At 34.9% G+C, this 12,820-nt stretch overlaps 1 protein-coding gene across 1 annotated transcript in view; it reads right to left on the bottom strand.

Moving 5' to 3' along the window:
• CFAP47 (cilia and flagella associated protein 47) overlaps nucleotides 1-12,820 on the bottom strand; it is a 467,323-nt gene that overhangs the window by 236,071 nt on the left and 218,432 nt on the right. Inside the window, exons 36-37 of the mRNA XM_003805971.5 lie at nucleotides 6,338-6,472; nucleotides 2,472-2,587 (exon numbers count right to left, since the gene is read on the bottom strand). Coding sequence (XP_003806019.4) covers nucleotides 2,472-2,587; nucleotides 6,338-6,472 — 251 coding nt within the window. The remainder of the gene's footprint in view (nucleotides 1-2,471; nucleotides 2,588-6,337; nucleotides 6,473-12,820) is intronic.

Raw genomic sequence — 12,820 nt, 5'->3', positions numbered from 1 at the left:
CAGACAGACACACACACACATACACATGCACAAGATATGTGCAAGTGTCAGTTTAATAAAAGTGCCAGCTCTGAATTTGTATTGACTGGTCTTGAATCTCTACTTTGGCATTTAATAGCAGGGAACATTGGGTAATTTAATGTCTCTGTGTCCAATATCTTCTTCTGTAATATGAGAACACTAATAGGGTATTAGGAAGATTAAATATGAAGTGCATACTATATAGATATTGACATATGAAACAAAGTTCATATGATATAGATATTTTTATATAGCAAATGTTTAATAAATATTAAGTATGTTAATATTTACATATAATGCCTGTATTATGTAAATACATAAGTATGCATATGTTATAATAAACCTATGTGTGCCTATGAAAAGACTGGAAAGAAACGAACTAACAAACTGTGTTTGATGTAACTCTAGGTGATTTTTGTTATCCTGTTTATTTTTCTATAACTCAAATTTTCTACCGTGCACATTTATAATAAAAATAACAAATATGAACTTCTTTAACAGGAAAAGTAATCTTAAACTAAATTATCAGAGGTTTATTGTGGTTATTAGGAAGAATTTCCACATAGTGAAAGCTTTGAAATACTGGAATAGGCTTATCAGGTTTATGAGTGGAAAAAATGCAGGAGAAACTTCATCCTTTTCACTTGTATCACCCTATTGGAAGAGTGGAGTATAGATCTCAAGTTTTAAAATCTTTGACAACAAAATAAATGGTTATGTGACAATGTCCAAATGAACTTGTGTTATTATCATTATGTTTTTTAATAGACATATTAGAAATTTAACTATTTTATTATGATCTTGGAAAATGGGTAGGTTCTTTTTATTATACAAGGAATTTTATTCTAATATTTTATTTATAATAAAGAAGCAGGCAACTATAGATTTTTTCCTCAGGTTTACTTTAGGTTGAATTAAGATCTTTTATATGCCCCTTTAGCATGGAGTAATAACTGAAGAAAGCTAACATAGGCTAATGACACGAAACAAGGGCACTGTTGAAAATGGGTTACAGGATATTTTAAGTACAATTTAAAATGGCCCTTTTTTATTATTATTTCTGTGTTTGATATACTAGTACAGAAATAAAGACTACAGCTTGAAAAGTTACTCAATTTAATGTATAGTTAAAATCCAAAGAGATAATCAAGCAAAGTAACTTTAGTAGTTATCTATCACATTTCATTGGAGAAAAATAATTGAATGCAAAGGCAATGACTAAAATTCAAGACTAGTTAAAGTTCATTAGTAGTTATCAAATTTGTCAACTGCTATGGTACTGACACAGCTGTTCTCATATCATCTTTGTATTATTTAATAAACAAGAGTATTTATGTCATTAGCATGTGTTGGCATATCCAACATGATTTGTTGATCTGGGAAGACTCACATTATGCTCAGATTTAATTTCCCAAAACTATTCTCTGGAGGTTTCAATTATACTTTATTTTTGTGAGTGGGATAGTAGTAGAAACATTAAATAAGTATGAGAACACAATTAGATAAAAATGACACATATAACATTATCAAAATTTGGGAGTATATTTACATGTATATATATCATCTATCTGTCTATCCATCATTTACACACACATACACAATGACTATGAGGGCACAGAGGAAAATGGCAACATTGGGACTTCTTTGAGGTAGGATTATGAACCTTTTATTTTCTGGTTCTTCATACTTTCATAGTCTCTAAATTTCCTATAATTAGTACATGCTGCCTTTATAATCAGCAAAAACTATATATAAAATATATATAGGCCGGGCACAGTGGCTCATGCCTGTAATCCCAGCACTTTGGGAGGCTGAGGTGAGTGAATCACATGAGGTCAGGAGTTCGAGACCAGCCTGGCCAACGTGGTGAAACCCTGCCTCTACTAAAAATACAAAAATTAGCCAGGCGTGGTGGCAGGCGCCCGTAATCCCAGCTACTTGGGAGGCTGAGGCAGGAGAATTGCTTGAACCCAGGAGGCAGAGGTTGCAGTTAGCCAAGATCGTGCCACTGCACTCCAGCCTGGGCGACAGAGGGAAACTCAGCCTCAAAAAAAAATAAATAAATAAATAAATAAATAAATAAAATAAAAAATATATATCTTTAAATTATATACATGCATACTTTTAGAATGCACTGGTTTCAGTTTCCTGCAGGAAACAGAATGGCAGTACACAACAAACCAACTTATAGTCTTGTTTCTATGACCCGTATGCATAAAAAACAAATTAAAATTAAATGCATATATAAAACAGCTGTTTTATGTTGTTAGAATTGTTTCAACAACTTTGGTGAGGAATTGTAGAAACATACGAATATTTGTCTGACTGTGAGTGACAATCGTTTCATTAAATATCTATCAATATTAAAATCAAAGTCACATTTTATAATTATAACATTAAATCTTTGGGGTTGATATGTCTGATAATGTAAAATTTAAAAAAATACTTACCTTGGAGAAATTGTCACAACATTCCCTTTTTGGGAAAGGGAGAATTCAGCAGCATCTCTTCCAACAATTCTAGCATTATACACTAAGTTTCGCGAGCTGGAATTTTTCAGTAGAATCTATGTAGAAGTAGAAGAGGATATAAGTAAGATTATAAAATTAAAAACTATGCAACTATATCATTTCTTATTTTTATCAAAGATAGCAATAGATTTTAGTCATAAATATACTTATTTATAATGTACACCAACTGGACAAAGCCAGAATTTGTATTTTAAAATAACAACTACACACACACACACACACACACACACACACACACACATACAGTTTAGCTGAAGTGGGCAAAGAGAAGGAACCTTCAACAAAGGGAATTACAAATGCAAAAGCATCTTATCACCAGTGATTTGAAGATCAACATTTGCAGCTTGGATTTTATTTTTATTGCAAAGGAAAACCATTGGGGAATTTTAAAAAGGGAACTTATATGTCCAATTTACAAAAAGGATACTCTGGCTGCTCAGTGTAGAAGGTATTATAAGGAGTATAGATTTAAAAACAGTTTCAGGCTGAATATAATGGTGGCCCAGTCTAGATGTGGTAGTTCAACGAAGGGTTGGCTGTCTCTTTCCTCCTGATCCAGAGACATGGGGAGCATTAGAAAATGAGTTGCTTTATTACAAAAGAGTACTTCTTGAAAAACGTGAGTACACAAAGTGTTTATGTAAAATATAATGGAGATTCAAAAAACAATCTTTAGGAAGACTGACAAAGATTTTCTTCTCAACCACACTCCAGTAAGGCTTGTCTGAACTCTTTTTTAACTAGGCCCCACCTTTGGGCATGTCCTCAAGAGCCCAATTTTAGCAAGAATCCTGCTAAATCAGTTTAACCAGAATTCCACACCTTCAGTATCTAATCACCCTTGATATCTAACCAAATTCCTCATCTCCTGCCATTGCTCAGGTAATGTATGATCACCCTGGCCTTCCTTTAGCAAAAATCTTATATTGGTTTAGCCAGAATCCCCCCTTACCCATATGTTTCCTCTTAGTCATTTCCCACCCACTGATCTCCATCCTGCTCCTTGGCTATAAATTCCTGCTTTTCCTTGTTTTATTTCGAGTTGAGCTCAATCTCTCTCCCCCACTGCAAAACTGCTTTGCAGTGGTCCCTATAACTATCATAATAGTCCTGAATAAAGTCTGCCTTACCGTTTTAACAAGTGTCATGAATATTTTTTTTTTATTTAACAAGATGCCAAGGTATCACCAAAAGTTCTGACCCAGAGAATGGTGAGGATGGGGGAAAAGGATAATTGGTCAAATTAGAGTGAATAAAAGGTCACTGCAAATTATGAAGTTCAGGACCTATAGTCATAGATATTCGAAGAGTGAAAAAGTAGCAGTAGGTATGGTTATAGTGAGTCATAAGGAATATGATGAAAATCTGGTGAAAGATTAATTATTTTCTTAGTTCAATGGAAACTTTGGTAACCAATAGAACAAGTGTGTTGTTGATAAAGCGTTTCCAACTTTAGTTTCTTTAAGGATTTGGAGGCCTCATGTTCTCAAATACTTAAAGACATCAATAATGGGGGCAAGACCCCCACTATAGTGTGGTACCCCACTGTGGTGTGGTAATCTTTTTTTATGTACATACATTCATACAAATGTATGTATTTCAAATATTCATTAACAGACCAAGTGATTTTAAGTCCCAGAGAGCTAATTCCTATTGTTTTGGAAGGAAATGTTGAAAATTATAGTAGATTTGTTGTGAACTGTTTAGATCATAAGGAAGCCATTCATTGTCACTATATCATACATATCACACATATGACAAAATGGTATTGGACTCATCTGTGGTCAGACAGTCATACCACCCAACTCCAGGATTTCGTGTAGGGGTGATGAGGAGTAGATAGGAAGAAGAGCTAGCTGTTTAAGGGAACAAAAGAAAGTTTTAAAGTCTCAATTCCTTTTTTGCAATGACAGACATTCTTTATTCTGCTTCTGTGTAAATTTTGTTTCAAAAGGAAAACAAAATTCAACTGCTTTTTGAATGTCTCGGAAAATCACTGCACTCTATGTTTTTTCACTGACCACTACTTTTTTGTACTTGTTCTAGCAGTCTATGTTTCTATTATTTGCCCATAGCTACAGAAATACTTTTTTACACTTTGGAAGGCCGAGGGGGGTGGATCACCTGAGGTCAGGAGTTCAAGACCAGCCTGGCCAACATGATGAAACTCCGTCTCTACTAAAAATACAAAAAATTAGCTGGGCATGGTGGCAGGCACCTGTAATCCCAGCTACTCAGGAGTCTGAGGCAGGAGAATCGCTTGAACCTGGGAAGGCAGAGGTTGCAGTGAGCCGAGATCGTGCCACTGCACTCCAGCCTGGGCAACAAGAGTGAAACTCCGTCTCAAAAAAAAAAAAAAAAAAAGAAAAGAAATACTTTCTCAATTTTGTAGCCATTTCTGGAGATTTTGCTATATTCTGTAACATTGATAGGGTTGGTGGTAAGAACGACTTTCTATGACTTAATGCACTGCCATTCATCGTGTTGATTCACAGGAGCAAAATACATAAAAGATTCTCAGCAATTTCCAAATCACTAATTTTCTTAAATAAAAGTTAAAATCAAGCTTGTTGTAATTTGTTTTATCTTGCATATAAATTTTATTTATTTCTTCTTTCAAAAATTTTTCTTACATTGTGAAAAATGAAGGGTATATTTGTATAATTTTATCTATAATCTTAGGTATGAGCATTATTTCTAGCAAAATAATAAAATGAGAAAATAAATCATGTTCTATTTAAACATGATTTAATTTGGTTTTTAACATCATAATTTAAATTTATTTTTAAACGTTAGCTAGCATTAACATTAACTACTTAAAAACATCAATAACAATTAAGTGATATGAAGGAATACAATCATGTAGACAGAAATAGAGAATTGGTAATAATAGTTAACAGTAATAAATTATACTGAAATCAAATTTACACTCTTGTCTCCTGCAGGCCTAAGCAAAAAACTTTTAACTCTTCTGAAATGTTATTTTGAAGTCAAAAATTCAATATAATTATAGCTCAAGGCTTGTTATTTATCCAAAGCCCTTGGATATCATTGCAATTAGCGAATTATCACAGTAAATACTGAATTCTATGGAGTTTTATGTCTTTTTTTTGACAAAAAAGGAAAGAAATAAAGTAAATAAAAGAGATTGAACCTCAGTATTTACTAACACAAACCAAACACAAAGAAGAGGAGGCTTTCTTTTCACTAAATTCAGCCCTCTACATTTTGAGATAAGAACCTGGGTTTTGTTTTTTTTTTTTCAATTTTTAACTAAATCCTTATCAACTGATGCTCACACCATCATGGAGGCTACAGTTATTTTCTCAAAGAAGTTACAATTACAGATCAAAGATCACCGTGGCATATCTTTTGAAGACCACACATGGATGAGTTTTGCATCAAAAATATAAAATTATCCTCCTTCCCAATCATATATTAAGAGAGACACACATAAAAGAGCCTGAAAAAAGGAATAAACATGAATCTTATCAAAGCAGTAAATTAACTTGTATACAGAATAATATTATTTTAAATCAAATGAAAATGAGTAAGAAAAGAGTCATCATTTCATTGCAAGTGGTGATTACTCTTAAGCAAAAATTGCACCTTTCGCTCATCTAGACCTTTGGCTTAGAAGAAGCAACATTTGATAAGGCTTATTCACTTTTAATAAAATTATTCCTACAGACGCTTGGTGTTAATTTTGGGTTGGGAAAGAAATATCTAAAACCTCTCTTAATTGTGTAACTCCTTATGCATTTTGACCCCAAAATTATCCTTACCTTATTCAGCACTGTGTCATGTAGAGTACATTCAAAGGACACCACCTTCTTAGGGAGATATGTAGGGAGTCTTTCATACATGTAGACACAAAGCATGAGCATCAGGATTGGATTTGGGTCACAGATGTCTGTGGCCTGGTTTCAAAGAAGATAAATCGAAATTAGAGGATGCATTAGTTAGAGTTCTACATAGGTAGAGAACCAATAGGATATATATCTGTATATATGCACATACACACACATACACACACACACACACACACACACACACACACACATATATATATATATATAAATGGGAATTTATTAGGAAGAATTGGCTGAACAATCACAAAGGCGAAGTCCCACAGTAGGCTGGCTACAAACTGCAGAATGACAGAAGCCAATAGGGGCTCCCAGGGAAGCCAGAAGCATGGCTCAGGCCAAGTCCCAAATCCCCCAAACCAGGGAAGCTACAGTGCAGGCCCCATTCTGAGGCCGAAGGCTGAAAGCCCAAAGGAGGCTGCTGGTGCAAGTCCTAGAGTCCAAAGGCTGAAAAACCTGGAATCAGATGTCCAAGGGCAGAAGGAGAAAAAAATGCATCCTGCTCCAAAGGGAGAAAGAGATCACGACAAAAATAAAAAAGAACAAACAAACAAAAAAACAAGCAAACTGAATATCCCCCTTCTTCTGTCTCTTTGTTCTGGCCACTGCCACAGCCAATCGGATGGTAACAACCCACACTGAGGGCATATCTTCCTTTCTCAGGCCACTGACTCCTGCATCCATCTCCTTTGGAAACACCCTCACAGACACACCTAGAAACAAAACTTTGCCAGTCATCTTGGCATCTTTCAATCCAGTCAAGTTGACACCTAATATTAACCATCAAATAAGATAATAGATAAAAATATAAAAAGAGGAAAAGCATAGTAAATCAATTATTGAATTACTTTAAAACATTTAAAATATTTGTGATTGACAATGATACTGAAATATAGATACAGCAATAATACCGCTCTGAATCAGAAGAGCTTGACCTAAGTGTTAAAAAATAAATGTGTCCTAAGTAGAACACTGATCTAGTAACCTCAGACTCCGTAAAAGCTAGTCGGAACTCAGAAGAACACTACACTCTAGAAATTATGACTAATGTGACTATTACTCCTGAAGTTAAAGATGGCAAGAGATTTTCAAGCAAAGGCCCACAGAACCAATGGCACATTAAATGGGCCTTATAGAATGCTTGAACTTCAAATATGTATTGGATGTGAGGAAAAGAGTGTATTTTTTCAGAAAAGCAAATCACTATAGGATGAGGAGATAGAGAAGCATAGTGTTTGTTCAGTAAAGAACTACCATTTGGGTCACGCATAAGAAAAGATGGGACAATTAGTGAGAAAAAAGACTAAGGAGTGCCAGGCTACATTGTGGAGGTCTTAGATGGCAGGGTGAGGGACTTGATTTCTGAACAAGAAATAACATAATAAGAGCAACAATTCAGGCAGATCAGGTAGGGGGCAGTTGAAGAAGTACTTTTCCCAGAACAGATAAACAATAAGGCAGAGGATGTAATTACTCTGATAAACAAAATACATTAGTAATGATTACTGGAGTATATTTGAGATAAAATCCAAAATTACAGCGCAATGATATCAGGACAATAAACATAGCCAGAACGTAAGCTGAAGCCAAAAAGTAATGTCAGGAACAGAAGAAGATAGAAGCAGTGGGGAAAAGTTATTCACAGCACAAAAGTATTGGGGTTGGTGTGAGGGATTCGAAGACATAAAAAACACCATTAATAGACAAACAACTCTGTCAGTGTCAATATACAGGGAGCTCTCTGTACTTCCACAAAATGGAAATGAAGGTCTGCTATGACTTAATGGCACATATTCAAGTTAGCAACTGAACACGATCTGAGCCCGGCCTAGAAATGCAAATAGTGTGAAAGCCAAGGACACCCAATGTGCTTGGTGGAACTAAGGCACTTGATTCTGAAATTTGGCAGCAGTTTTTAGAGAATGATGACAACCCCACTGGTGATCTGCTAGTCCACATTTCCTCATGCTCTCTTATTCTTCTCGGGAAAATAGAAGAGTTTGTTCTTTCTTATTTTGTTAATTAGAAGTAAGGCTTACCAACGAAGGTGCCTGGGCAAAAGACTGACAGAAAGAAAACTGGCCTGCCTTAGCAGGGTAGAAAGCTAACTGTGAGTATAATTTGAGGAAAACTTGGAAATATACCAGGACCATAAAGTTTCTCATCAGTATTTTGTGGTCTCACATTCTTTAAAGACGACATTAGTAAATAGATGTAGAAAAATGATTTAAGATAAGAACAAAATAAAAAAATGCAGAGTTTAATTGTCACATCCACTTTTGAAGCCTAAGAAGGTAAATTTTTAAGTGAAGAATGTGTGGCTCTGCTGGGCCCTGTGTTTGGAATCAACATATAGGGTATGATCCGAAGAGGGCTATCTAGGGTGACGGGAGGTGTGTTTACTGGGGAAAAGAGGAGTACTAATGGCAGAACACTCTGGGCTCAAGTCTGGGATGAATCAAAGTCTTTTGAACCATGTTTTAGTAAGTACCCCATAAAATGATATAAATAGCAATATAAAAATTATTTCAAAAGCTAAACTTTGAAAAATCCAGCAATTTGGCAAATTAAAAAATACATTTTTAATGGGAAACTATATTTAATAAGACATTATACTGAGAAACCAAATAAAAGAGCATTCTTACCTTTCCTTATACATTTAAACAAAAGTGACCTAAAGCAATCAGACTTCTGTCAACCTTAGGCTAGAAAGCCAAATGTTAAATAAAATAAGTTAGGTTTATTTAAAACTAAAATTTCATGTGAAAGTACTTTTAAGGACATAATCATTATTTTCGCTATATAGATCTAACCAAAAATAACTTCAATTGCATTGGTCCTTTTTTTCCCCTTGATGACTATGTTTTCCTACTAGATTAACAAAATGCAGGAATGTAAACAAACAAAAAAATCATAAAAATCATAACAAAAAAATCAATAAATCTGGTAAATTAATTCAAGTCCTGCTATGACACAGTGCCATGCCCTTGATTAAGACAATTGAATTTCCTGGGCCTCAGTTTCATCATCAGTAAATAGAAGGGGTGATAAGATCTTGAGTTTTATGCTGGATTTAATGTGCCATATCTTTTAAGGTATCACTAACTTTCAAATAAGACACCAAATATAATTAGCAGTACATAATGATATACTATAATCCTACAAAGACAGCTATTGAATGCCTTCCCAACAATCATTTTCCCCTTTCTTCTTTACTAAGAACCTAACTTTTTGTGAATATTCTTTTTTTTTTATTTTTAATCAACCACTGGTTAGCCACAAGAATAGGATTCAATTCCGGTCAATGATATGCAATGGGGAATATGCCATGGGGCCGCTGGGAAAGGTTTACCTTCTGGAAAAAGAGAAGCACAAGAAAAGACGCCACTCAGCCAGCCCCAGACAGAACTGTATGAAGGTGTTATGTGAGACTTCTGCAGAAATTTGGGAGTTATTTGTGCAGAGTCCTAAAACAAAGCTAGTAGGTCAAGAATGGCTGAGCAAAACTGAATCTCTGATAACTTTGTTAAAAAACTGAACAATTATCCTTATAATCTTTGATTGTCTGGCTTTATCTTTTTATAAAATATTAAATTTCCTTATTTTTAAACCACTTTTACTCAAGAATTCTGTTCTTTAAAGCTGAAAATTTCCTAGTGATTGTGAAGGTTAATTTTAGGTGTCAATTTGACTGGATTGAGGGATACCTAAATGGCTGGTGAAGCATTGTTTCTGGGTATCTGTGAGAGTGTTTTCAGAGGAGGTTGAAGCTGAGTCAGTGGACTGAGAGAGAAACATCTGCCCTCAATGTGGGCAGACACCATCCAATCAGCTGGGGCTGGGACAAACAGGCAAGAAGAAGGAGGACTCTCTGCTTTCTCTCCCTTCCAGAGTGAGACACCCTTTCTCCTCCTGTCCTTGGACATCAGACTAGGTTCTTCAATTTTTAGACTCTGAAACTTGCACCAGTGCTCTCTGGGGGCTATCTGGCTTTTAGATTTGGACTAGGGGCTGCACCATTGGCTTCCCTGATTCTGAGGCTTCTGGACTGAGCGATGCCACCAGCTCTTCTGTGTTCCAGCTTGCAGGCAGCCTATCATGAGACTTCTCTGACTCTGTGTTCATGTGAGCCAATTCCCCCTAATAAATCCCCTCTCATATATCCTATTGTTTCTGTGTCTCTAGAGAACCCTAACAAGTGATTAAAAAAAAAAGAAACAAAAAAATTTAAGGACAAAATTAGAATATCTATTCACCCTTAGCTCCAATCACTACTCATTAAATTATGTGTACTAAAGCTCCATAAATGCTTATTATATGTATTTTGTTATCTATCTTTGCATGAGGGAACAAAACATGCATTCTACGCTGTGGTCAAACAATTCCATAGTATTTTTGCTTCAAATAAAAATCATGTCATGAAAAGGAGAATATGTAATATGTAATAACTGTATATTCCTACTGGCAGGATTCTCCAAAAAGACATAACATTACCCCAGCAACTTATGAAGCTAATTTTCAGGCTGCAATTAAGAACATAATAAAGAAGAAACTTAAGCATTAATAATTAAGTCCGTTGCTGAATTTTACAGGATTCAAGGGTGGACCAGTACAAGCACCAGCATTAATTCATTATGTATAAGTTCATTAGAGGGTGATGGTTTTAAATCTGCCATTTAGTGTGGTTGGTAAATCTGGGCTAATAAACAGTTAGGGCATTGGAATTGGCTGATAAAGTTTTGGTCATTTTCTGCTAAGCCTACTTTCAATTACTTCATTCATCAAATCTTGGACAACTTTTCTGCATTTTTATCTAGTAGATACTTATTTTTAAATTATTTTTGACTATACAATAAAATAAATATATTGAGCCAACATATGTGAGGAAATCAAAAAGCAAAGGAGAGAGTCACAATGTATGGTTTTTCTAAACAAAGGTATTTTAAATTTCTTATGAACTCCTACCACACTCTCAAGGGTCAGCTTAAACTCTAAGTGTTCTGTGCAAATTTTCCTGGTATCCTTTTTAGAGTGACTTCTCGTCTCCTTTGAGTCTCATAGCATATTATTTCTATGTCTATTGTGACATTCACTGTCGCTTTGCATCAGCCTTGTTTCATGTAACTTGTGATGATTAGTCTGCAACACCTTTGAAGGCATGAGTGTAGTTTTGTCACATCTGCACCCCTGAAGGATGTATCCAGTGTCTTTCATGAGGGAGGTTAAATAATTTGTTGAATTTATGGGAATTGTAATATTTTTATTCTTCAAAACCAAAGACTTTTATTAGAGTTTGTCCTTAAAATTCTACTATTAGAACTCTCTGACTAAAATTATTGATTGCAGTTTCCCTTTACAATTGTACCAAAAAAAAAATGAAAAGAAAATGAAATAAAAAGAATACAAATGTCAGGAATGGTACAAAGTGACATTAACATGCAAGTGACTTCAATACAAAGAAAAAAGTGAGCAATTATAAAACTCATTTCTCCAGCAGGTGTAAGATATCATTTTGGGCACTAGTGTCATCAGTCTTTCTGGATCACAGAATGAAAAACTCAGAGTTAGTTATAATAGTCTTTCTCCAATGCCCTTCTTTTGTGGCTGGTCACCAACTCTAGCAAACCTCATGATTTTTCCTACATCAGCTTATTATGTTTTAATCCTAATTAAAATGATAACAGTAGAGAAAGTAATTACTGTACTCCTTGACCAGTTCAAATTGCATTGCGACTGGTCTGCGTTCCCTGTCACCAGTTCCTCTCCTCTCGGTCCATCCTGACGATTGTTGTTGCAAGAGTAAAGGCCTTTTATCCCCCATAATGCCCACAGGATAAACTCCCGATTTTTTTATGCTGATATTCAGTATCCTAGTATATGCCTATGTCTCTGTTTCCAATACCAAACTTCAACTGGGGAAACCTATTCACACAATTTCCTTAACGTATGTCACTTTTTCACACTCTACATTCTGTTCATGTTACTTCCTCTGAGCAAACAACTTTCTTACCACTACCAATGCAAATCCAATTCACCCTTCCAGATGCCAATTAAATTCTGTCTCTTCCACACTGTCTTTGATGTATCAGTCTGCATCACATTGATCTCTTCCTTCATCTGAATTCTATACTTCATTTTTTTCATAGACCATTATTAACAATTAAATAAGTAGAGCATTATCTTTTAACAGGCAAATATCTTGATAATTTAATGAATTTATATATTCAAAGTCAGGAATCATTTATTTTACCATTTTATTGCCCCTAAGTAACAAACAAAAGGCTCATAAAATAGTAAGAATCCAATATATTTTTGATTATTGCTATTGAGGTCTTCATGTGAAAAGCCAAAAGGAATTACAACTTGAAGGTCAACATACAATTAAAACGTATATTGCCA

The sequence above is a fragment of the Pan paniscus genome, chromosome X, assembly GCF_029289425.2.
Source record: "Pan paniscus chromosome X, NHGRI_mPanPan1-v2.0_pri, whole genome shotgun sequence".
Classification (NCBI taxonomy): Eukaryota; Metazoa; Chordata; class Mammalia; order Primates; family Hominidae; genus Pan; species Pan paniscus.
This window is presented reverse-complemented; position numbering and strand designations above follow the sequence as displayed.